The following is a 27,463-nucleotide window of genomic DNA, read 5'->3' on the forward strand; positions in this document are numbered from 1 at the left end:
CTTCCACCACCCTTTCTGCATGGTCGTCGAGAGACTGGGCCAGGCCCTGGGCTAGGCCGCCCCCGTGGCCCTGCCGCCGCCACCCCCCCCAGGTTGTCGCCGCCGCTGCCTCCCCCTCCACCCGCCCCCTCCATCCACCACCAGGCCACAACCCCTGAATTCAAATCATAGTGCCTCACCTCGACCGTGCTCCGTGTGAAAGAAGCGCAGCAGTGGCAGTCTGCAGATCACCTCCCTTTGGGCCTTCCCTCCCTATATCCCGCCCTCGCGCAAGGTACGTCAGACAAGGGCGGGACACAGGGAGGGAAGGCCCAAAGGGAGGTGATCTGCAGATTGCTGCTGCTGCGCTTTCACACGGAGCAAGGTGGTGAGGCGCTGTGATTTGAATGGAGGGGGCCCGGCCCAGTGGCGGACGGTCGGGTGGGACTGCGGGGCCCGGGGAATTTTGTCCCCCCCCTGCCCCCCCCCCCCTTGGCGACCCTGCCTTTCTGTGAAAGAATACTTTCTTAGATTCCTCCTAAGCCTATTTTCTCTTAATTTCATCATATGCCCCCTCATTCCAGAGTTTTCCTTCATTTGAAAAGGGCTCACTTCTTGTACATTGATGCCCCTGAGATATTTAAACGTCTCTATCGTATCTCCTCTCTCCCTCCTCTTTTCCAGTGTATACATGTTGAGGTTCATAAGCCTGTCCCTATATGTTTTATATCCAAGACCGCTTAACAATTTTGTAGCCGCCCTCTGGACCGACTCCATCCTGTTTATATCCTTCTGTAGGTGCAGTCTCCAGAACTGCACACAATATTCTAAATGCGGCCTCACCAGAGACTTGTACAAGGGCACTATCACATCTTTCACCACTATCACCTCTTTCACTACTATCACCCTCAGGAGAGGGACATGCTGAGAACAACAAACTTTCCATTGGAGAAAAAAAGGAAAAGATGGGCCCAAGCCAGCATCCTAGGATCACACCGGCTATTTCATGTGAGAGCTGAGACCTTCAGTTCCATCTTTCCACGGCGAATGAACTGCCACCTGCTACCTCTCTCACTGCTCACAAGTGTTAGGAGCAGGAGGAGGATGGATACGATAGACTCTTACCCATTTCTGCTTTTTTTCCAGTTTGGGTGGGAGCAATGGGGGCTGCTCCTCCCCCGTATCACTGGACCACAACATAGGATCTAAGATAAAGAGAGAAAAGCAGACCTGAATCGTATCAAAATATATTCCCCATCATTCCAGAGGCGTAGCTGCTATGGGGCCATGGGGGCCTGGGCCCCATTAGATTTGGCCCTGGACCCCCCTGCCGGCGACCCTCACAACCCCCCCTCTCGCCGCCAACCCGCCGCCTGCTACCTTTGCTGGTGGGGGACCCCAACCCCCGCCAGCCGAAGTCTTCTTCCTTCGTTTGGTTTCTGACTCTGACGTCCTGCACGTACAATGTGCAGGACGTCAGACTCACAGAAACAGAACGAAGCCCTGCAGATTGCAAGGCTTTGTTCTGTTTCTGTGAGTCTGATGTCCTGCACGACGTCAGACTCAGTCAGAAACCAAACGAAGGAAGAAGACTTCGGCTGGCGGGGGTTGGAGTCCCCCGCCAGCAAAGGTAGGCGACGGCGATGGCAGGCGGGGGATCGAGAGGGTCATCGGCAGGGGGGAGTCAAAGTTGTTGGAGGTGTCGGCAATGGCAGGCGGGGTCAGTGTCAGCAATGGCTGGCTGGATGGATGGCTTGCGGGGGGGGGGGGGTCAGCGGCACCAGGAGGGGGGCTAAAATGTGCCCCCTCACCTTGGTTCTGGACCCCCCTACTGTTGAAGTCTGGCTATGCCTCTGCATCATTCCCAGTACCTAAGGGGTCCTTTTACTAAGGTGAACTGAAAAATGGCCTGGGCTAGTGTAAGCATGTGCTTTGGATGCGCGCGGATCCATGTTTTCAGCGCATCTGTAAAAATGCCTTTTTTAAAAAATTTAGACCAAAAATCGATGTGCAGCGAAATGAAAATTGGCCTGCGTCCATTTTGGGTCTGATACCTAACCGCCAACCATTGACTTAGCGGTAAGGTCTCACGTGTTAACCAGGCGGTAACGGTCTACATGCGTCAAATGCCTTTTACCACACGACAGCGCCGCACACCAGAAAATAAAAATGATTTTCTGGCGCACGTAGTGAACGCGCGTAAAAAATGAAAATTACTGTCCGGGGCCACGTGGTAGCCAGGCGCTAATTCCAAACTGATGTGTACTGGTCGCACGTAGGCACCTAGGCGGCTTAGTAAAAGGGCCCCTAATGCCTTCTATTCCTTATCACTCTCAGGTCAATAACCCAGGAGCCGTTCTTGGCCGGTTAAATAGTTTGAATATCGGGCCCATTGACTATATAGGGGGTTATTATATAAAGTGATGTCTAAACGTAGGCGTGACAAAGAAACACACTTACTGCCGGATTCTGTATAGCGCGCCTAGGGTTCTGTGCCGACATCTAAGCATCCTATATAATAACTAGTAAAAAAGACCCGTTTCTGACACAAATGAAACGGGCCCTAGCAAGGTTTTCCTCGGAGTGTGTATGTTTGAGAGAGTGACTGTGTGAGAGAGAGAGAGTGAATGCGCGCGTGTGTGTGTGTGTGTGACAGAGAGAGTGAGACTGAGTGCGACTGTCTGTGAGAGAGAGAGTGTGTGTGTGAGCATGAGAGTGTGTGCCAGGGCCCCCCTCCCTCCCAGTTCCAGGGTCCCCCTCCCTCCTGCCCTCTGAGTTCCAGGGTTGTCCCCCTCTCCCTCCCTCCGAGTTCCAGGGTCGTCCACTGCCTGCCTCCCTCCGAGTTTCAGGGTCCCCTCCCTCCCCTGCATTATGCTTTCTCCCCTGCATTCATCCATATGCAGGCAACGTCCTCTGTGCCCTGCCCCTTCCATCCATCCATGTGCAGCATCTCTCCCCTGCCCCCTCCACCTCCCTCCGAGTTCCAGGCCCCCCTCCCTCCCTCCCCCCTCCGAGTTCCAGTGTCCCCCTTCCTCCGTCCCTCCCAGTTCCAGGGTCCCATGGAACTGGGAGGGAGGGGAGACGGAGAACGTTGAAGGAGTGATGTCAGCAGGTGGTTACGATCCCAGTGAGACACACTGGAATGTTGGAGGGGCAAATTATTATATTAGATTCTCACCTCCAACGTTCTAAAGCCTGGCTGCCTGTGTCCGTAACTTTGGGTCTCCAAAGCCTCAGCTGACATCACGACGCATTACGCCGTGGAATCTGTTTGCGTGCGTCAGACGTCAGACGCACGAGCACAAACTGATTCCACCGCGGGTCCTCATTCAAGCCGTCCGGCCGACAACAGGAGACTTCGGCTGGCGGGGGATGGGGTCCCCCGCCAGCACAGGTACGCGACGGCGGCTGGGGAGGTTTACCGGCGGGAAGGGGGGTTCGAGAGGGTCGCGACAGGGGGGGGTCCAGAGGTCGGGAACTCCGAGGGGGGGGGGGGTCTGGAAATCGGAGGGAGGAAGGCAGAGAGGTAGGATCTGGAACTCGGACTGGGAGGGACGGGCCTGGAACTGGGGGGGGGAGAAGTGATGGAGAGGTCTGGAACTGGGGGAGGAGGGGGGAGGGGAGGGAACCTTGCTAGTGCCCGTTTCCTTTCTGCCTGAAACGGGCCTTTTCTACTAGTATTCCATAACAACACAAGCAACTTAATTGGCTTAACAAGCTAATCAGCGTTGATAACGGCACCTAACAAGCAATAATGAGCACTAATTGGCAATAGTTAGAATTTAAGCAAACAGCTCACTAAGCGTATTCTGTAATGAACTGCACCTAAATTCTAATGCGTGCAGTTCAAAATGGGCGTGGATAGGGAGGGGGGGCGAGGAAATGGGCATTTTGTGGGCGTTCCAAAATTTATGCGAACGTTATAGAATATGGCCCAGTGCACGTAAATCTATACACAGCGATTTACATCATATTTTCATTGGTGTATATGGAGTAAGCATATTCTATGTACCAGGCCTAAATCTATGCGCCGCTTATAGAATACGCTGAGGCGGAAATGTTTACCATACAGATTTTTTAGGTGCCATATCTAGAAACTGGCCCCTACTGCTAATTCTCTAATGGCATTAAGGTGGGCCTAACCTGTTTAGAACAGTAGCGTCAAGCCGCTTTAGTGTGCTGAAATTTCAGTGTGTCAGCTTACATCAGGTCAATGAGAGGAATAAGCTGGCATGCTTAAGTGTGCCTTGCAATTCACACATCTGATACTATTCTATAAGGCATGCGCATTGCTAGGCATAACCATGACACGCCATACTGCACCCACTGGTACCGCACATTTGATGCGCCCTTCCACCTAATTCTATAAAAGCCGCCCAAAATTGTGTGTGCGATTTAACAAAAATAACAAGCTAATTTAAGCCAATAATTGGCTTTTTAACAAGCGATTATTTGCACTAATTAGATTTTGTTGTTATTTATACACGTAAATTTAGGAATGGGGGTCTGCGCCTAAATTTTATGCGCAAGTAAAAAAACAGGGGGCACAGAAATGGGAGGGTCATGGGCGGAACAGAGACATTTCTAGCATTTATTCGCGTTGTTATCGAATACAGGGGGATATGCGCCTAATTTAGGTGCGTACATTTGCCCCACATTTTACTTGGTGTAAACCGCTGCGCCTAACGTTAGGTACAATTCCCGGGTGTAAGCTCTATTCTATAAACCGTGCCTAATGTTAAGCACGGCTTATAAAATAGTGCTTTTTTCGATGCCATATATACAATTCACCCCATGTGACCAGTGCGCCAAATTTCTACAAAAGCGCCTAGCACATAAGCACATAGATGCTAATTTGTTAACATCATGCGCACGCGTAAGTGCCCTATTCTCTAAATTAGTATGCGCAATTGGCGCCTTTATTTAGGAACCCTATATAAAATTGCCCTTTGGTTATTTACAGTTATTATGAACCCACTAGGGACAGAGAAGGTACCTGTATATAACACGTAAACCTGCGGTACGTCGAATGAATTACCCCTACTCTTACCCTTATTGCACACTACCTCAAAGTATTCACTGTACACCCCTTGGAAGAACTGATAATCCAAAGTTTTTCAAAACTAAATTCAATAAAATAATTATCGATTTGGGACCTTTACATTTCTTCCCCTTCTCCTAGGGCTCACAGTTTTGTCTTAAATTCCTTGTAGAGAAATCATTGCGGGTCCTTTTACAAAGCCACGGTAAAAAGTGGCCTGCAGTACTGTGGGTGCGCATTGGGCCACTATTTACCACAGCTGGGAAAAAGGCCATTTTCTATTGGGCTGGGAAATGGACGTGTGCAAAAATTAAAATGTATAACAAATTTCATGTGTATGATGACATTCTGTACTAGTGTTGTTCCTTTTGACGAAGCTGTCTGTTATTTGATGTTGCTGCCAATAAAACAGATTTAAACATAAAACTAGTGCGTTCCTATTTACGGCCTGAACCCTTACCGCTAGCCGTTGACTTATCCTATCCCAGAATCCCTTTCACCCTCTGAAACTCCAGCGTGGACAACACGCCCCAGTTCCTTGTTACCTTACCTGAGCTGGCTGAGAGCTGCTGCCGCCTGGCAATGGGACGTAGAGGGGGTTTGCTTGTGGTTGGACCACTGGCACATCTTACTAATGAGATGGAGGCAGTGGGGTGCTGGTCGTATGGGCCTGCTGCCTGTAATGGATCATCGTCTGTGCCAATTTCACCGGACGAGTAACGGAACTTAGGCTGTGAATGAAAGAAAAAGGTAGCTTGCTGGAAGCAGCGTACGACAATTATGAGGGCTGAGCTGTTCAGTATCCACTTGCCCCCTCTCCCCACCACCACCTATAAGGAAGCCAGGAGAGTCTGCAATGTATGAACTTAAATTGGATGTCTCAGTGCTCACATTTACTGCAAGCTGTCACTGCAGGGGACCAACCCTGGTAAGGGAGGTTGAGGTGCTTGCATCTATGAAGACAGAATATCAATGGCAGGGGTGGGGCCAGAAGGTTTGTACTGGGAAATAAAAGTTATCAATAGAAATCAAACAAAATAAAACATGGAAAAGAAAATAAGATGATACCTTTTTTATTGGACATAACTTAATACATTTCTTGATTAGCTTTCGAAGGTTGCCCTTCTTCGTCAGATCGGAAATAAGCAAATGTGGTAGCAGATAGTATATATAAGTGAAGCATCCAAGCATTACTTTGACAGTCTGACAGGGTGGGGGTGGGTAGGAGGTATGCATGGGGACATCAAAGGGCAACCTTCGAAAGCTAATCAAGAAATGTATTAAGTTATGTCCAATTGGCAGTTGCATGCACAACTGACCTTAACACAGTTCTAGAAACTGCGCGCACAATTTCTGTCATGCACAAATTCTAGGGGTCCATGGATGTGGAAGGGGCATGGGCAGGTCAGGGGAGTTACGATGGCGTAAATGCTTGCACCTAACAATGAACTAGTATTCTATAACGGCAGTTGTGTGCAACTAGCGCACATCATCCCGGGGCCTAATTTCAACGCCATTGATTGAATTTACCCCTATGGGGCTTACCTTGGGTGGTAATGGAGGTGGAACATCATCAGTAGATAACATGTTGCTGAAAAAGAAGGAGAGAGCACATCATGGAACAACTGCTCACAGAGTGTCAAAATCACTAAAGGGATTTGGGGGAAAGAATTCTAGGCCTGTGTATCTGTGAGACCGTCTTAGGGGGAGAGGTCAACGACCCCCACTAGAATAGCCTGACAGCAAGAAAGGAATAAGAAGTGAAAATAAGTTCTGCGTCCCCAGCTTGGAACTGCCTGACCCTATATGGCAGGTCGCTTTGTGGTCCTGTCCATTACAGGGCTGCCGAGAGGGGGGGAAGGAGGGGCAAAATTCCCCAGACCTGGGCCTCCAAGTTGGGGCCCGGCGCCCGCTCTCTCTCCTGCTCCTGATGGGACCCAGGTGATCGCTTCTCGACAGGAGCAGGAAAGAGAAAACTCCAGCGCCGGACCCCCCCCCCCCCCTTGGAGGCTGGGGAGGAGCAGACACAGCAGGGCCTCTGGATTGGCTGGCAGGGGTCCCCCTCCCAGCAGAAGAGGTCTTCCTCCAGTGCTGCTCTTCACTCTGCCACATTGCCTGCCAAGCAGCTGCTTTTCCCCTCAGGCCGTGCATGCTCGGGTTTTGAAACCGAGCATACGAGACGTGAGAGAAAAAGCAGCTGCAGGGGCAGGCCATGTGGCAGGCCATGCGGCAGAGTGAAGAGCAGCGCTGGAAGAAGACCTCTTCTGCTGGCAGGGCCTCGGGATCCCCGCCAGCCAGGGTATTTGTAGCTGCTGCAGTGGGGGGGGGGGGGGGGGCACTGATCCTGGGAGGATGGCACCGCCACCAGCGGCGATCCTGGGGGGGGGGGGGCAGCAGCAACAACGATCCTGGTGGAGGGCAGCCCTGGGCCCGCTGGTGAAGGCCATGCCCCAGGCCGGCTCAGTCTCTCAGCGGCCCTGGTCCAATATTACTACTACTACTACTTATCATTTCTAAAGCGCTACTAGACGTACGCAGCACTGTACACTTGAACCCGAAGAGACAGTCCCTGCTCGACAGAGCTTACAATCTAATTAGGACAGACAAACAGGACATACAAGAGATAAGGGAATATTAAAGTGAGGATGATAAAAATAAGGGTTCTGAACAAGTGAATAAGGGTTAGGAGTTAAAAGCAGGAGTTAAAAGTACCTGGCAAGATCCCAACAAAGCACAATACATTCCATGCTGCCTATCCCAGAAATATTATATATTTATATTTATTGCATTTGCGTCCCACATTTTCCCACCTATTTGCAGGCACCTATAAGCAGTAGACCCTCTCTGGTCCAATATATTGCTCTCATTGGTCTTACCTGTTTAGGTCACAGTTGTTTGGTCTTGAAGGATCATCCAGAGATCACCATGAAAACAAAGGAAAATTAAACATGAGAATATTGACAAAGAATGCCCCGCAGAGAGGTGAGCATGTCTCACAACTCTAACCTTGCAACGGGGCATTCTGATACAGAAAAAATAAAAACAGAGATCAAGGAGAGAAAGCAACTCACATGTCCACATCATCATAATCATCCTCTGAATCGGAGCTCTTATCTCCCCTGTTGAATAAAATAGAGCATCAAATACCAGGCTGGTCAGCAAGAGGCTCTTCTCCCACCCTCCCAGTTCTGTGCTGGTGAAGTGGGGTCAGAGATGAAGAGATTCAGGGGAGCTCGACATAGTCTACAGGCAGGACTGTATGGTAACACTGCAACGCCAGCATGGCCCATCCAGTCTGCCCAGAAAGGTGGCCAGGGTTGTACCTGCAACTCCCCTCCCCCCTTTTAGGGTTGTAACTGATGTCCAGTGCAATCTACCCCTCTAGGCAATTATTTTCTATAAGTATAAGAGTCCTATTCATGCGGTTTACCTTATTTATTTGTTTAGATTGTGCTCACACCTTTTTCAGTAGTAGCTGAGGGTGAGTTACATTCAGGTACTCTGGATATTTCTCTGTCCCAAGAGGGCTCACAATCTAAGTTTGTACCTGATGCAATGGAGGGTTAAGTGACTTGCCCAAGATCACAAGGAGCAGCAGTGGGATTTGAACCGGCCACCGGTGCTCTAACCACTAGGTCACTCCTCCACTAGCAACATTCCATCTAGAATCTCAAATAGTAGCAACATTCCAGAATCTCAAAAAGTGGTGACATTCCATGTAGAATCTTCAATAATAGCAACATTCCATATATTTATTTAGATTTTTCTCACACCTTTTTCAGTAGTAGCTCAAGGTGAGTTACATTCAGGTACGCTGGATATTTCTTTGTTCCATGAGGGCTCACTTAGAGGGTTAAGTGACTTGCCCAAGATTACAAGGAGCAGCAGTGGGATTTGAACCAGCCACCTCTGGATTGCAAGACCAGTGCTCTAACCACTAGGCCACTCCTCCACTCCAGTTAAGCACTGAATTTTGGCACTTAACTGCATAAGTGCCGACTCCACCCCAGACCACCTACAAATTAGCTGGTTTTGGCTTCGGCACTAACCACAGACATCCAGTAACACTAACTGATTAATGCCACTGAATATCCATGGTTAGCCCTGGACAAGCGATTTCAAAGGCCAGGAGCCTCTCCTGACTGTTTAAATCACTTTGAATATCAACCTCTCTGTGTTTATCCCACGGCTTTTTTGAATTCCATCACTGGTTTTGACCCCACCACTTCCCATAGAAGAACATGCCAGGCATCCATTATCCTCTCTGTGAAAAAGTATTTCCTGATGTTGCTTTAACTTTCCCTCCTTGCAACTTCATTCATCTCCACTAGTTCTATGGCCTACCTCTGAAGAATGTAAATGTCCGTATAATATCTCCTCTGTCTCTCCTTTCTTTCAGGATGTACACATTCAAAGCTTCAAGTCTCTTCTCATATGTCTTCCAGCACAGATCCTATGATTTTGGTCACTAATGCAGGGGGCACTATCCTCAAATATAGTATACAGATAATGGTGGATGTGAACTAGGGCCCCTCAGCCCAAGCATAATATACAGATAGAGAGATTGGGTGATATGGGTGGGGGGTGTACCCTAGGTATAGTGTAAGATGGAGAGATAGGAGTTCTGACAGAACAGTGTGTTTTAAACCTGTAGAACTGCCTTTATTGATTCTTGAAGTGCATTTCTCTAGTTCGGCCAGCAGGTGGTGAATGTTATGTTTTAAGCTGTTACAAAGAACTGACCTTTCCCTTCTTTAGTTAACACAGATAAAGGAAATGTCTGTAGCGATGTAACCAGCTTTTTTGAATATTGTCGTTCTGGGCTCTGATTAGCCTGGAGTTTGAAATTACCCAGCACTTGCTGGCTGTTGCTTCAGACTTAGCCAGGGAGAAAAGAGAGACAGATCTCTTTGCTGAGGCTCTGTGAACAGTTATATGTCCTGATCTTCCCGGGTACTGTATATTCAAATGTTTACATAGTTTTATAATTGATCCATATTTCAGTTACCTTTTATTGTTTGCTGATTGCACATTTTCTGTCCACTGTTCAGGTTCTGAGAATAAACATATTTGTTGGTTTGCCCTGCCTGTCTGGACTGATAAAGAATCCTGGTGGTTTTTGGGAACTGTGGGGCCACTGGGAGTGTGGCTCCAGTAACCTAGAAATCACTGGGGATAATTTGAGAGCGGGAGACTCTCCCAGAGATGGTTGTAACCCAGTCGGTGGGAGGAGGGTGCTAGTGTAGAGCATAAGCGGCAGGTGCAGGTGGACCTGAGCTGTGCTGGGGATAGACCCTCTAACTGGCCATGGGGTAACCCCAGGAGGGTGACTAGGCATTTTGTGACAGGGGTATTGGGGTGGTCCCTCCTAGTTGAGTTGCAAGCCCCAGTTGTTCTTACCGGCTGCTGCCTAGGGAATTGGAAATCCTTTTGGGTGAGCCATAATCCACTGTCAAAAACTGATCCTGTGGGAGAAAAGAAAAGACTCAGAAATAATCAACTGAGAGTCCCCCCCCACCCCCCCCCCCCCCCCAGGGATAACAGCACCCTACAGAACTGATCTCAGGGCATAAAAGTCGGACATTTTCTATTTTGTTTTTTTGCAGATTGTGAGCTAACGTTCACATCAGCGCGTGACACCCACAAAAAATTAACACAAGAGAATATACCGTCTCCTATTTAGGAAGAGCTACTGCGTTAACCCTGCACTCTAATGCGAACATGCTAACTGGTTAACATTTTCATGACCACTCTCCACCTATGACACAACTCCTCAAAAAACTATCTTTCAAAAATAGTTAACGTTCGCTTACCCACTAATTCTATAAAAGTTGCCATAAATTGTGTGTGCAAATTTGGGTTTGTGCCCAATTTGCTTACTTAATTTAATTAGCTAATTAGTGCCAATAATTGGCTTAATAAGCAATTATTGACACTAATTAGATTGAATTGGTATATACGTGCATACATTTAGGCACGGGACCTGCGCCTAAAATTTACACAGAAACTGAAAATGGGTTATGGAAACGGGAGGGTCTTGGGTGTAACAAAAGTGTTCCTAAAATGAACGTGCATTGGTATAGCATAACGGAAATACGCTTTTACTCAGAGTTCAGTAGCTCGTGTTAGCTTGTGATTGCCTTGGCTCGCAGTGTGCTTCGCTAGTTGCTTTTGCAGTAACCTTTGATTGATTTGGCGCATGGAGCGCTTTGCTTGTTGTTTTTCTATACTGACTACAAAGAATATTTCAAGTGGACGATTCTATAAAATCCAAGGGACTCCTGATGCAGGCTTTGTTGGCCGAAACACAGCGGTGCCAGGTCTCGTTTGTCCCACAATAAACTGTTAAACCATCCGAAGCATCGTCTGCTTATTCCTGAGTCATCTTCGCTGTTCTGCTGCATATTTTATATTCCTGCGGGGATTTGTTTCTTCTGTGCCTATATTTGCACCATGTTTCAGTTGGTGCGAATGGCCACGCCTAAAGTTAGGTGCGATTCCCGTGCATAAGCACTATTCCAGAAACCGTGCCTAACTTTAAGCGCAGCTTACAGAAAAGAGATTTTTTTTTTATGCCATGTATAGAATCTAGCCGTTAGTGGACACAAACAGGCAACATACTACAAAACACCTTAACATGTTCTGCAGTAGGCCTGTTTTTCCTACACTACAGCTTTTAGTAAAAGGACTCCTTAATTTGTTTTATTTTTTAGCGAAGAACGGCCCCTTGTAGCAGTGGCGTAGCTACGTGGGGCCTGAGGGGGCCGGGGCCCCCGCAGATTCACCCCAGGACCCCCCTCTCAGCGAACCCGCCCCCGCCGCCGCCTACCTTTACTTTTGCTGGCGGGGGATCCCACTCCCCGCCAGCCGACGTCTTCTCAGTCCTTCCTGCTCTTCAATTTGTTTGCTGACGTCCTGCACGTAATTGTACGTGCAGGACGTCAGAGTCAGAGAACAGTTCTGTTCTCTGAGTCTGACGTGAGAACAGTTCTGTTCTCTGAGTCTGACGTCCTGCACGACGTCAGCAAACAAATTGAAGAGCAGGAAGCGACTGAGAAGAAGACGTCGGCTGGCGGGGAGTGGGATCCCCCGCCAGCAAAAGTAAAGGTAGGCTGCAGCGGCGGCGGGTTCGCGGCGGGAGGGGGGGCGGCAATGTCGGCGCCAGGGGGGCGGCGCCGGGGGGAGGGCTAAAATGTGCCCCCTCCCCCCGGGCTCTGGACCCCTCCCCCACGGAAGGCTGGCTACGCCCCTGCTTGTAGTGTGAAGTCCAACGCTGTAACTTGTCTAGCTTATGTGTAAATCCAGCCAGTAAACAGGCGCAGTTCCAAGGCGTGGGTCAGTGGTCATTTCTGAGACGTGTCCATCCAGGCTGTCCAAGTTCAAAGAAATGGCCTTGGACACCCAGAGCAGAAAAAAAAAACAATTATTCCTTCTTTCAGAGATAAAATTAAAGATGTGTATTATTTGTGAGAAGAAAGTGGTTTCTAGATATGAAAGGTTCTTTTTAAACTTGGTCTTCCGGGGGCATGGGGGGAAGGGTTTCTTTCTGTCAGAAAAGGTATGCTTGGCCGAGGTAAGGAACAATTGCGAATAAGTTGAAAAAATGACCAGATGCTCTACTGTGAGCAAGACAAATTACGTTACGATACATTTCAGGACATTTATACCTTACACGTGCCTCATGAGTTCAGTGTGGCTTACATAGTAAAGAGACTGGGCATTCCCAGGAATCATATCATGTTAAGACAAACAAATTAAGGGGCCCTTTTACTAAGACGCGTAAGCATCTATGTGCGCCCATTACCGTATGGCTACCGTGTGGCTCTTGTGGTAATTTCATTTTTGCCGCACGGCTGATATGTGCAGCTGAAAAATAATTTTATTTTCTGTCGTGCGTATTGGACACACATCAATTGACATTTGGCGCGAATAGGTCATTACTGCCCGGTTACCACGTGAGACTTTACCACTAGGTCAATGGCTGGCGGTAAGGTCGCAGACCCAAAATGGATGCGCAGCACTTTTGATTTTGTCGCACGTCCATTTTCGGCAAAAATGTTTTAAAAGGCTTTTTTTTAAAGGCGCGCTGAAAATGGATTGGCGCGCGCCCCAAACCTGCACCTACACTTCCCTTAAGCCATTTTTCAGTGCACCTTAGTAAAAGGATCCCTTAGGAAAAGAGTTGCCAGGAATAATGCAAAACAATTACTAAGACAAATATTTTCTCAATAAAAAAGATTTTAATAGCTTCCTAACCCCTCTGTTTGCAAAGCTGCTTTAGCAGCTGCCGGTGTGGTAGTTGCCGACACAGCCCATTCACTTTAGATGGGCTGTGTAGGCCACGTGGCAGCCACTAGCGTGGCTTTGTAAACAGGGGGATAAATTTGGCATAATTAGTCTGACCCCTAATAATGCAAGGAAGACTGTTCCAGTGAGTAGCAGTCTGATATGCAAATGTGCTAACATGATAACTCTTATATTTGATTCCCTTGGGATCAGGGAAATGAAGCAATAAAGAATCCCTAGAGTCAAAATTGGAATGCCTAACAGACAGATGATTTGACGATGGGAATTATAGGGGATTTGCTGTATACAGTTAAGATCCTGTCTATTTATCAGGAAGATAATTTTAATAGTAGATTATGTGCCCATTATACATACCACGGTACTGCCAGGTTCAATCTCTTTCTTCAGCAACTGCTCAAACTGAATCTGGTGCACTGAAAAGAGAGGACAAGGGTTTAAGAACATAAACAGGCTCATTTTCAAAGCACTTAGCCTCCCAAAGTTCCATAGAAACCTATGGAACTTAGCCTCCCAAAGTGCTTTGAAAATATGCCTCTGACACTTAGGGACATGGTATACAATGAATACATCTGTGTACAGAGAACACACAGTGAGGGTAACGGTAATACATTTGATATACCACCTTTAAAGTTTTGGTTTATTTTTGATATACTGCAAATCATAAGAACATAAGAATAGCCATACGGGGTCAGACCGATGGTCCATCTAGCCCAGTATCCTTCTTCTAGCAGTGGCCAGTCCAGGTCACAAATACCTGGCAAAAATCCAAAGAAGTAGGAAGATTCCAGAATCCAGAAGAGGAGCAAGATTCCATGCTACCGATCCCAATCCCTTCTGTAGCACAACCAAAGTGGTTTACATATATTATATACAGGTACTTTCTCTGTTCCTAGTGGGCTAACAATCCACGTGAGCTAGTGTACCTGTGTGACAAAATAGTGGGTTTTTAAGCCTGTAAAATTGTATTATTTCTTGAAATCTATTTCTCTAGTTTGGCCAGCAGGTGGTGCATGTTTATGATTAAAGCTGTTACCGGGAAATGTCTGTTCTCTCTTTAGTTAACACAGATAAGAGGTAGCCTGCAGTGATGTGGCCAGCTATTTTTAAAAACTTGTTGTTCTGGGCTCTGACTGGCCCAGGAGCTCAATGTCAGTTGGATGTACTGGCTTTTTCTCCAGTCTTAGCACGGGAGAAGAGAAAGATCTCTTTGCTGAGGCCCCGTGAACAGTTATAATTGATAACCTGTGAGCAGCTATATGCCCTGATCTCCCCAGGTACTATTTAGATAGTAAACAAATGTTTAACTGGTTTTATAATTGATCCATATTTCAGTTACCTGTTACCTGTTATTGCTTTGCTGATTGCACCTTTTCTGTTTATTGTTCTAATTTTTCATGACAATAAACATTTTAGTTTATTGCCTTTGCTTGTCTGGACTGATTAAGAATCCTGGTGGTTTGTGTGTTGGTTCTGTGAGTGCTTTCTAGGAACTGGGACCACTGGGAGTGTGGCCCACAGTAACCTAAAAATCACTGTGAATAATTTGAAAGCAGGAGATTCGCCCAGAGGCAGTTGGGACCCAGTCGGTGGGAGGAGGGTGCTAGTATAGAGCGCAAGCAACAGGTGCAGGTAGACCTGAGCTGTGCTGGGGATAGACCCTCTAAGTGGCTGTGGGGGTAGCCCAGGTGGGTTTCTAAGCGTTTCGTGACACCCTGAGACACTAGCAAAACATGGAGTTCACTGAATATACTCAGGGATGCAGGAAACACTGAATACACCCAGGGATACAGTACACACTCAGTATATCTGGGAACAGAGCTCAGTCAGTGTCAGCCCGGTCCCTGGGACATCGTGAAACATGGAATGCACTGAATGCAGCCAGTGACACAGCACATACTAATATGGTACACACAGGTATCAGCAGGTAGGATCTGCAGAGATACAATACATTCCCATATTATCCTCTTAGATGGACTTACGTTTGATATCCGAGCAGGTTCTTTCTGCTTTGGTGTGGCGGGATGTAGACTGAATCCTCCGGGGAATGGCAGGCGGGAGCTGATCAAGGGATGAGTATAAAGATACAGAGACTCTTTAGTCAAGAACAGATTGCATATATAAATATTGGAATCGATATTCAAAGCAATTTAAATGACCACGAGAGGCACCTGGCCATTTAAATCGCTTGGAAAAACAGCAAAGCAGATCAGTAGAAGATAAACATAAATTTATTAAATGGAAACCAAATATTCAAATCAGCCCGACACAGGCCGTGTTTCACCCAGCAGGGCTGCGTCAGGGGCTACACAGTAATCCTTTATTGTCAAGATTAAGTAGATATGTGTATTGGTGAAAAATGTACAGTAGTCTAAAATCATAGATATTCTAAAATATAATAAAAAAAACAGCACAACTGAATAATCATAAAAGGTGATGACGTGAGACCCATCAAACACCCTCACAACTCTGTAAGGCAATCTTGACAATAAAGGATTACTGTGTAGTCCCTGATGCAGCCCTGCTGGGCGAAACACGGCCGCTCCATGGATAAATCCTTCTTATCTGTTCCCTTCGCCACTACTGCCAACTCCAGACTTCGCGCCTTCTGTCTCGCTGCACCCTACGCCTGGAATAAACTTCCTGAGCCCCTACGTCTTGCCCCATCCTTGGCCACCTTTAAATCTAGACTGAAAGCCCACCTCTTTAACATTGCTTTTGACTCGTAACCACTTGTAACCACTCGCCTCCACCTACCCTCCTCTCCTCCTTCCTGTACACATTAATTGATTTGATTTGTTTACTTTATTTTTTTCTCTATTAGATTGTAAGCTGTTTGAGCAGGGACTGTCTTTCTTCTATGTTTGTGCAGCGCTGCGTACGCCTTGTAGCGCTATAGAAATGCTAAGTAGTAGTAGTAGTAATCTCAAGGAGTATCAACATTCCATGTAGAACCCCAAAGAATAGCAAGATTCTGGAATCCTAAAGAGTGACAAGATTCCATGCAGAATCTCAAAGAGTAGCAACATTCAATGTAGAACCCCAAAGAATAGCAAGATTCTGGAATCGTAAAGAGTGACAAGATTCCATGCAAGATTCGTAACCACTTGTAACCATTCGCCTCCACCTACCCTCCTCTCCTCCTTCCTGTACACATTAATTGATTTGATTTGCTTACTTTATTTTTTGTCTATTAGATTGTAAGCTCTTTGAGCAGGGACTGTCTTTCTTCTATGTTTGTGCAGCGCTGCGTACACCTTGTAGCGCTAAAAAATGCTATATAGTAGTAGTAGTACTGTGTCAGGCTGATTTGAATATTTGGTTTCCATTTAATAAATTTATGTTTATCTTCTACTGATCTGCTTTGTTGTTTTTCCATCTTGGAGCTTGCAGATCGTCTGCCTTGTTGTTTACTTGGACCCTCCCATTTAAATTGCTTGTGCAGGGCTATCCGGGGATATTCAAACATACTTAAATGGATAGTGCCACTAATATCTCCTCTAACCACCCATGGCGAAACCGGCTAGTTTCTGGACGGTCAAGGGACAGTGTTAGAGTGAAGTGGAAACCTAGCCAGTTAGCAGAGATTTTCAGTTTGCTAACCAGCTGAGCAACTGCACAAAATCGGGACAGAAAAAAATAGCTCTCCTAACCGGATGCGGCAAAGTCAACTAGGCACCGGTCTAAATATCAGACAGTGCCCGGTTAACCTGAAGTGCTGCCATTCCCCTCTCTTCCACACCCCCCCCCCCCACACCCCCTGAGCATCTGGAATCATCCCTTCCAATTCTCTCCTCCTTCCCCCTGAATGCTATGCAAGACCCCCCTTTCAATGCCCGTTCCCCCCACCACCTTTCCTCCCCTCTATTATCCTTCCCTCTTCTCCCTTCCTTCTATATCACTCCTTTCTTTCACAGCTGCTCTCCTCCTCCTTCATTATCACTTCCATTCCTCCTCCCCCTCCATTGTCCCTTTCCTCACCTCTTGCCTCCCTCCTCATCTATTATCATGTCCTTGTCCTTCTAATATTTATCCCTCTCATCCCCTTCCTGTTCAGTTATCACCTCTTCCTCCCCTCCCCTTCCTTGCCCTTCTAATCTGCTCCCCTCTACAAGCTACTCAGTGGCATAGCCAAAGGGAGGGGCCTGGACTCCCCCACTTTGGGCTCAGGCCCCCTCCAGAACTGCAGCACCCCTTTACGTTTTTTCCGGCGGGGATGCCGAGGCCTCACCAGCCAAATAAATACAGTGTCCCTGCTCCCCTCCACCTCGCAGTGGTTCCTCCCTGCTCTGAGCATGCCAAGAGTTCTAATGCATACTCTACATCCCAGCGCATGCTCAGAGCAGGAAGGAAGCAGCACGGCGGCACTGTATTTATTTGGCTTTAGGGGCCTCGGCATCCCTGCTAGCAAAGGTATGGTTAGGGCGCACAAGCATGGGGTGGGAAGACAGGAATGCGTTGCTCCCCCCAGTCCACCCCTGGACACCTCCAAAATTGTATTGCTGCCTTCACTACTGCAACTACTCATTATATGTATCTCACCTCTCCCCCTCCTCCTTCCTTCTACATCCCTCCATTCCCTTTCCACCTCTCAGCTCTCCTTCATTGTCCCTCTATTGCCTTCCCTACTATTTCCCTCTTCTCCCCTCCCTCAATCATTGCCACTCTTCTCACTGTATTATCACTCTTTCCCTCCTCCATTGCCCCACTCACTCTCCCCTCTCCTCTAATGGCTTATTCTTAGCTCCACTGCCAAACTCTCTTTTCTCCTCCTTTGCATCTTCCCTCCTCTGCTCCTTGTCTCATCTCTGTTATGTTATGTTACACCAAACATCTATTCTGCAGATACCTTAACAATTCTACATGGATTACGCAAATTCAAGAAGACTGACTCCCCAATATTCAAAACTATTTAACTGTCCAGGAACGGCTCCTAGCCAGTTAAATAACGTTTAAGTGCCTAACCACAGATATTCAGTGGGAGATAAATGATTACCTGCCCAATATATTTAACTAGCCAGGAACAACAACTGACCTGTTAAATACCCTCAAGCCGGATATCCACCATTATTCATCGGGAGATAACCGGCTATCTCCTGCTGAATATCCCGGTAAGCGGTTATGTCATATGACATAGCTGGTTACTGCTGATTTTGAGCAGCTGACTGGTTAAGCTTAGTGGCCAGAGGGACCCGCGTAAATAGCAGGTCTATCTTTGGCATCTACAGCCTAACCTAATTGGTCAGCCGATGAATATCGACTTAACTGGCTATGTTTGCAGCGCCAAACCCCCCCCCCCTAGAAATTCAATGCTGGTGGCCAGATAGGGCCCCAGAAATGAATTTCCGGGTTCAACGGTGACAATGGGAGTTTGTCGGTCTAACTCTCGCTGTCTCAATATCAGGGCCTATCTCCCGCTGAATATCCCGGTTAGCAGCTAGCCACTAACTGGCAATATCGTTCGACCTAGCCAGTTAGGCATGGATATTCAGCTCCAAACCGGCTATGTTGAGTGGTCAAAATAGGCCGCATAAAGAGCAGGCCTATCTTTGCTAAAAATTTAACTGGTTAGTGCTGAATCTCGGCATAGCCACTTAACTTTTTAGCATCCAAAATAAACCTGGATATTCAATGCCAGTCCCAGAAATGGCTCGACACTGAATACCAAGGTTTAACGTTGGCTAGCCACTAACCGGGATCTTCAGCGGGAGATAACCAGTTATGTCCTGCTGAATATCCATGGTTTGGCACTTAAACCTAATTAAAACGTCCAGGAGTCGTTCCTGGCTGGTTAAATAGCTTTGAATATTGGGGGGGGGGGGGGGTAAATATTCATGGAGTAATTGAATCTGAGATGGCAGTGAATTCCAGACTAAAACTGCGTGATACTTGAGTGAGGAATTAAACATCTTACGCAATTTAATTCTCTTTACCGCTGGAAAGCACAAATACATCTGGTGACGAATCCTATGAAAAAAGACCTTTTTGAAGAAATGTAATCCAATTGCACAAATAATCAGGCGCATCACCACTCATAATTTCAAAAATCATAGTACATAACTTAAATTGCATCCTGGCTTCTATTGGGCAGCTTCACAAAAAAAAAAAAAAGGGTTAACAGAATCGAATCTGTGGGCTGTATATATCAGCCGTGCCACTGTATTCTGTATGACCTGCACCTGCCTGATTAAAACCTTGGAGCATCCAACATAGACAATATTAGAATAATCTATCCTAGGTAGAATTAAAGTCTGGACTAGCAATATGAATTTCGCCAGTTCAAAGTATTTACAGATTGCTCTCTGCTGTGCCTCCCCCTGTTCTCACCTCCATCTCCTCCTCCTCCACCTCTGTATAGCTGGAATGCTTCTCTGGGTTCCGAAGTTTTTCCAGGAGCTCGTGGGCCAGTGCTCGGCTCAGACCAGGCTGCATCACAAACTGGTGCTGAGGGAAAATAGAAGAACATCGTACAACTGAGGGGGAGCAGTTATTCTCTCCCGCCCCCTCCCCCCAACCTCTGGGAAGTAGTCAGTGTCCTCCAACCTTCAGTGGGAGCTGTCAGTGTGTCCTGATCCTCATGGGGACTGCCAGTGTCCTGTATTGCTTAGATAAGCCAACACTTATCTGATGACTTAGTCTTATACCCAAGACTCAATCTGAACACGAAAGAAGGGGTGTTATTTATTGGTGCAGCACGATGCTGCTGGGAATACAGAAAAGCCTGCCAGTGGCATCCCTCCTGAGGTGAGAAATAAAACCCTTTCTTTCAAATCTGGCGTACAACTGAGAGCTCATCGGATGACTACTACAGGACTCTAAAACTTTGCAAATTCCCTCAGTACCCTGGAATAATTTGAACTCTCTGTGAGACATTATTTATTTCTCTGCTTATAATTCTACAAAAGGCACCTTTCAAATATGCAGACATGTGCATGCCAGTCTGGTGATAGGGTCATAGAGGTCATGGATTTGATATACCGCCTTTCCCTGGTACAAACATATATTATATGTAGGTTCTTTGTCTCTAGTGGGCTCACATCACAACCTAAGGGGTCCTTTTACTAAGGTGCGCTGAAAAACGGCTTGCAGTAGCGTAGGCGTGGGTTTTTGGCGCGCGCCAATCCATTTTTCAGCACACCTGCAAAAAAAGGCCTTTTTCAAATTTTTTTGCCAAAAATGGACGTGCGGCAAAATGAAAATTGCCGCGCGTCCATTTTGGGTGTGAGACCTTACCACCAGCCATTGACCTAGCGGTAAAGTCTCACACAGTAACCGGCCAGTAATGACGTACGCATGCCAAATGCCACTTGGCGTGCGTAGCTGATGCACGCCAGAAAATAAAAAATATTTTTCGGGTGCGTATAGCAGACGCGTGCCAAAAATGAAATTACCGTAAGGGACACACGGTAGCCATGAAGTAACTCCATTTTGGCGCACATTGGGCATGTGTAGACGTTTACACGGCTTAGTAAAAGGGCCCCTAAGTTTTATATCTGGGGCAATGGAGGGTTAAGTGTCTTTCCCAGGGTCACAAAGAGCTACAGTGGGAATCAAACCCAGTTCCCCGGTATTCAGCCCACTGCACTAATTAAATTCATGTTAATTTCATGATGGTAAATTAATGAAACGGCAACTAGGCTGTGAAGGTACATACAGTATTTCTGTGAGTAAAAGGGCTGGCAAACCCTTCAAAATATTATCCTGGAACTTTGATGTTCACTTAAGAGGCAATTCTATAAGCCAGCACCTAAGTATAAGAGTCAATAACACACACGTTACAGACTCCACACGACCGTGTTTCGGCTGAAGTGTCTGCCTCAGGAGTCAAAGAATCCTTTCGCTTTGCTTTGATCTTAAAGAAACAGTATCGGTCGACTTAGTCAACAGAATGCTCTAGAGCGCATATCACATAGATTAGATAGAGAGCACAGCAAAGCGAAAGGATTCGATGACGCCTGAGGCAGGCACCTCAACTGAAACACGACCACGTCGAGTCTTCTTTCCGGACGTAGGCTCCTCTACGACTCAACACCTTGATATATTTTTTTTATATTTTTGTTCTGTCGTCTTTTATCAGTGAGGACATTTTAATAAAGCCATTTATTACAATGGGCTCTCTTTTTTGGTCTTTCCCACTTCATTTGTTTGTTTGACCTTTCATGGGATTTTTGTTCTTCTTTTGTTGGCTATATATAGGCACTTGCCTGGGGAGACAAATTACATGCTTACTGATCATGAGGAATGGAATGAAAGCCTCAGCTGATCAGGCACCTCCACCACCCTTGTGGTGAAATCCTCTTATTTCAGTAAGAGGCTGTTTTTATGTCCCTGAGAAGCACCAGGAAGAAGAAAGAGCCATTTTTTTCTGCATTATGTTACCTTTGGGCCTTTTCTCCCTCCACAATCACTGCTACATCAATACAGTTATTGTAATTCTCTTGTCCTGATTGAGTCCAAGGAACCCCTGTAGGATGTACTGAAGGAACCTCCTCTCCCTCACCCCCACCACACATACACACTTACACCCAACATTTTGGAAGCACTGGGTCTCTTCTTGGGATTTTTCATCAGAGTCACTTTAATAAAGTTATGAAATGCTGCTGACCTGCAAAGGCAACAAGCAATAACAGCTGTAAAAATATTCAAATAATAATAAAAAGTTTGGCCTAGTATACTACAATGTCAACACAATATGTAATAGAACATTTTAACTGATAGTGAAAGGTAAAGCAAAGATGGAACATGAGTAAGAGAGTAAGAAGAGTTAGAAAGTAAGGTGACTGATTTAAAGAAAGGTGCACATGAGGTCAGAGAGATGGTTAAATATTATCTCAGCTAGGGTAGATATAGAAAGATATAGTGGAATTGGAAAAGGTGCAGTGAAGGGTGACCAAAATGATAGCGGGGATGGGACGTCTTCCCTATGAAGAAAGACTAAGTAGGCTAGGGCTTTTCAGCTTGGAGAAGAGAAGGCTGAGGGGAGACATGATAGAGGTATATAAAATAATGAGTGGAGTGGAACAGGTGGATGTGAAACGTCTGTTCACGCTTTCCAAAAATGCTAGGACTAGGGGGCATGCGATGAAACTACAGTGTAGTAAATTTAAAACAAATCGGAGAAATTTTTCTTCACCCAACACATAATTAAACTCTGGAATTTGCTGCCAGAGAACGTGGTGAAGGCAGTTAGCTTAGCAGAGTTTAAAAAGGGGTTAGACGGTTTCCTAAAGGACAAGTCCATAAACCACTACTAAATGGACTTGGGAAAAATCCACAATTCCAGGAATAACATGTATAGAATGTTTGTACGTTTGGGAAGCTTCCCAGGTGCCCTTGACCTGGATTGGCCGCTGTCGTGGACAGGATGCTGGGCTTGATGGACCCTTGGTCTTTTCCCAGTGTGGCATTACTTATGTACTTATATCCTGCTGCAGTATGTGCAACCCGAGTCACTCCTTGTGTATGTCTGTGAGTGAGACTAACAAGTTTGTTACTTTTTCCATTAAAGGCCTGGTTGAAGAGCTAAGCTTTCACCTGCTTCCTGAAGTAGAGATAGAGGGGCGTTTTCGATATGACGTCTAAGTCTGACTTTGGACGTTTCGCAAAAAACCATCCAAAATCTGAATAACCAAGAAGGTCATTTTCAAAAAGGAAAAACGTCTATCTTTAGTTTTCAAAAATAGGAGGTTTTGTGATTTGGACGTTTTATTTTGTGGTCCATTTTCGAAAAAAAAAAAAGTCCAAGTGCAAAACGCACAAAATCAAGCCAATGGGATGTAGGAGGAGCCAGCATTTTTAGTAGACTGGTCCCCCTGACATCCCAGAAAAACAATACGGCACCCTAGGGGGCACTGCAGTGAACTTCATAAAATGCTCCCAGGGACACATCTCACCATTGCTCCGGGTATCAAGCCTGGGTCCACCTGTGCAGTGCACTGCACCCACCACTAGACTACTCCAGGGACCTGCATGCTGTTCTAATGGACCTGAGTATAACATCTGAGGCTGGCACAATGGCTGGCAAGTAATGTTTTTCATCACATTTTTGGGAGGGTGGGAGGAGGTTAGTGACCACTGGGGGAATAAGGGGAGGTCATCCCTGATTCCCTCCAGTGGTCATCTGATTATTTAGGGCACCTTTTTGTGCCTTATTCGTTATAAAAACAGGTAACATAGTAACATAGTAGATGACGGCAGAAAAAAGACCTGCATGGTCCATCCAGTCTGCCCAACAAGATATGCTCTTATGTGCTACTACAGGTCTAGCTCAAAACGTCTTAGTTTTAGTCCTGGACGTTTTTGTTTTCTTCCATTACGGCTGAAAAACGTCTACATCTCAGGAACGCCCAAGTACTGCCCTGAACATGCCCCTGATACACCCCCGTGAGATTTGGATGCACTTCTGACAGACTTCAAAGAAAAACGTCTAAAAATAGGTTTCGAAAACACTGATTTGGACGTTTTTGTGAGAAAAATTTCCAAATGCTGCTTTAAGCCACTTTTTAGACGTTTTTCTGTTTTGAAAATGAGCCCAATAAACATTATCTCAGCTAGGGTAGGCATGGATAAACATGCCCTGCTGCAGTATGTGCAGCCCAGTCACTCCTTGTGTGTGTGAATGAGACTAACAAGTTAGTTACTTCTTCCATTAAAGGCCTGGTTGAAGAGCCAAGCCTTCACCTGCTTCCTGAAGTAGAGATAGTCTTGTGTTAAGCGAAACCTTTCAGGGAGTGCATTCCAGAGTGTGGGGGCTACTCCGGAGAAGGCTCACTTGCGGGTATCATAACATAGCAAAACAATCTGATTTATATGCCGCTAACACCTTGCAGTTCTAAGCGGCTTACGTAGTAAAAGAAAGCAGATAACAGACATCTGGGAAAAAATCCAAGCAATTAAATATTATTTCCTAAAATAAACTTCCGAAATAAAAGAGTTTTGGTTCTCTTTCGAAAAACGAGATGTGAATTAGAAGATAAAAAGAACTGTGACAAATTCTTTTGGGAATTTAGCAGCTTGAAAGGCCAGAGTTAATTCCAGCATTTTTAATCTTTTCCTTCCTGTTGGTGAGGGAAAGGACAATGGACATATTAATAAACTTAAATTATGAATAGAGATAAAGACGAGCTGATTCATGCAAAACCTTAAACAGACAACAGGCAAACTAAAAAAAATCTTCACTTCCATACCCAATGAAGGCTGGCATAGAAGAAGGAAATGCTATCATAATTAGACAGTCCAAATATTAAATGAACAGCTGTACTTTGAACTGATTGTAATTGTTTCAGTTGACCTTTAGTACATCTTAGGTAAACTAAGGGGTCTGTGAATGGGCCATGTCAGCACTAGCGCATGGACAGCTGCCAGCCACTGCTTACTAAAACGGCCCGTAAATTACAATAATGTAGTTGGTAAAGTAATTAACCACCAGGAGTGTAGCCAGACTTTGGTGGGAGGGGGGTCCAAAGCCTGAGGTGAGGGGGCACATTTTAGCCCCCCCCCCCCCGGCGCCGCTGCCGCCGCTGCCACCCCCGCCATTGCCGCCATTCCCCGCCGCCGCCACCACCAACTTTTACCCCCCTCCGCTGCCGCCCCTCTCGACCCCCCCTCCCACCACTAATCCTCCCCCACCGCTGCTGTCACCTACCTTTGCTGGCGGAGGACCCCAACCCCAGCCAGCTGAGGTCCTCTTCTTCTTTCATTCTGTTTCTGAGTCTGACGTCCTGCACGTTGTACGTGCAGGACGTCAGACTCACAGAAACAGAACTAAGCCTCGCGCCGGAAGAAGAGGACCTCGGCTGGTGAGGGTTGGGGTCTCCCGACAGCAAAGGTAGGCAACGGTGGCGGTGGGTTGGCAGCGGGAGGGGGGGGTTGAGAGGTTCGTCGGCAGGGGGGTCCAGGGCCAAATCTACAGGGGCCCAGGCCCCCATGGCCCCACGTAGCTACGCCACTGTTAACCACCTTTATGAACAGATTCACCCAAGGCAGTGTACAGTACATACAGTTTAACATCAAACTTACAATTTTGTTGACAGCATAACAATAGTAAAATGTACAAGTATAAACATAAATACAATGAAAGAGGAAACTTGAAAGACTACCATGAAACAGAATAAAAAATATACACATTTAACAGCACTGAAATTCAAATAACAGAGATATAATACGATGCAAACATAACAGTGATGGAATATCTAATAAGCATACAATTAGAACATTCAAATAACATTCTATGATACTAATGCTTTTCTACAATACAGCTTACCATATAGCTAAGGGACCAAACACAGATATATAAATAATAATGCCAGAACTAGGAGTCAGAATTGATTTAGATCAAATCAGCTGTGCACACAATGTAACTTTCTCATTAAAAATAAGGACTTTTTTACCAGTGCCGCAATTTGTGTTTGCATAGTTAACACACTATCCACAATAACGCCTAAAATCTTTATCAATGTAAATAATTTATAGTTTATTTGATTAATGCAGATGGTATTAGGTATAGAATCTGGTTTGCAATCAATACACAAAATTTTAGTCATATTGATGATAAGTTTTAGTTTATGATGAAACATCCACTTTTCTAACAAATTCATACAGTATTGGACTTTGAAAAATTTGATTTCAGAAATTGAATTAAATGGTATAAAGACCGAGATGTCATCTGCATAAATGTAAGATTGAAAACCATGGATATACAGCATTCTTCACTGCAAAGGATTTGCAAGGTAGAGAATGACGCGGGGACAGGGACCCGTGGTATCCACGGGGACGGGGCAGGGACAGAGCTCGTGGGGACAGGGACAGATCCCTCAGGGATGGGGCGGGGATGGGAACAGAGCCCGTGGGGACAGGGACAAATTTTGTCCCCATGTCATTTTCTAATTTGAAGCTTGTTAATTTAATTTTATTAATTTTTATTTTTATTGCATTTGTATCCCACATTTTCCCACCTATTTGCGGGCTCAGTGTGGCTTACAATACATTGTGAATGATGGAAATACAATGTGTTACAGTACAATTATGGATTACATTATGAGGAGTTGTGGGAAGACAAAGTCAAGTCAAAATAACATTTGGAGCGTAGAAACTATGGAATGTTACAATGGGGAAAAGATAGGGCGATAGAACAATAGCACGAAAACCTTAAGCTATAGCAATTTTATATGTGGGTGGAGTGTTCGGGGTAAAAGAATGTGTATTGGTGCATTTCTGTTAGTGTGTATGGACTTCATGTGTTTTGATCCTTGCAATAAATTTTCTCAAAGAGATAAGTCTTTAGTCGTTTGCGGAAGTCGGTTAGTTCGTAGATCGTTTTCAGGTTGCGTGGTAGTGTGTTCCAGAGTTGCGTGCTCATATAAGAGAAGGTTGATGCATGTAGTACTTTGTATTTTATGCCTTTGCAGTTAGGGAAGTAGAGATTGAGGAAAGTTCGGGATGATCTTTTAGCGTTTCTGGGTGGTAGGTCTATTAAATGAACTGGACTGTTATGTTTGAGTGATGCAGACGATGATATTTTGATTTTTGGGGGAAAAAAAAAACCAAGTAAACATGCTGGTCACAACTAGCAAAATTTGCATGAGGGATCCTGTACATTCCTACTACCAGCACATCTTCTAAGAAGACATCTTCTATTGCAGGAAGGACTGTGGAAGACAGGAGAGCTAGACTGAATCCTGAGATTATTGATGACTTATTCATCCACAGGTTAAAAAATCATAACAGTGCTTCATAGGGCATATTTCTCCCCTCTAGGGCATACAGAATGGGTTGTATTTTGTACCCCTGGACATTTTAACAGGGTGGATTAGGATTCCTTGAGATAGTAGAAGTCAGTTATTGTTGGGATTGGAAGAGTAGGGTGGGGGATATTATAGTTGCTCGTTGTTATTTTTTTCTATTTGTGATTTATAAACAACAGTTGCACAGCATATTCCTTTTTATACTTTAATAAAAAGGTATTTATATAAAATTCTAAGTGTTCAAGGTTTCTGCAGATGAGGACAGAGCCCGCAGGGATGGGGCGGGGGCAGGGACAGAACCTGCAGGGACAGGGTGAGGACGGAGACAGGGTCTGCGGGGATGGGACGGATACAGAGACAGAACCTGTGGGGATGGGATGGGGACAGGGACAAACTT

At 45.9% G+C, this 27,463-nt stretch overlaps 1 protein-coding gene across 1 annotated transcript in view; it reads right to left on the reverse strand.

The window, feature by feature from the left end:
* The window catches only part of MAP4K1 (mitogen-activated protein kinase kinase kinase kinase 1), a 136,967-nt gene that overhangs the window by 31,521 nt on the left and 77,983 nt on the right, over positions 1-27,463 (reverse strand). The window contains 10 exon segments of the mRNA XM_030218380.1: positions 1,105-1,184; positions 5,571-5,751; positions 6,566-6,611; positions 7,897-7,920; positions 8,092-8,139; positions 10,421-10,485; positions 13,682-13,740; positions 15,307-15,385; positions 19,652-19,768; positions 21,848-21,929. Of these exon segments, the coding sequence (XP_030074240.1) occupies positions 1,105-1,184; positions 5,571-5,751; positions 6,566-6,611; positions 7,897-7,920; positions 8,092-8,139; positions 10,421-10,485; positions 13,682-13,740; positions 15,307-15,385; positions 19,652-19,768; positions 21,848-21,929 (781 nt within the window).

This window comes from Microcaecilia unicolor, chromosome 11, assembly GCF_901765095.1.
Source record: "Microcaecilia unicolor chromosome 11, aMicUni1.1, whole genome shotgun sequence".
NCBI classification, from domain to species: Eukaryota; Metazoa; Chordata; class Amphibia; order Gymnophiona; family Siphonopidae; genus Microcaecilia; species Microcaecilia unicolor.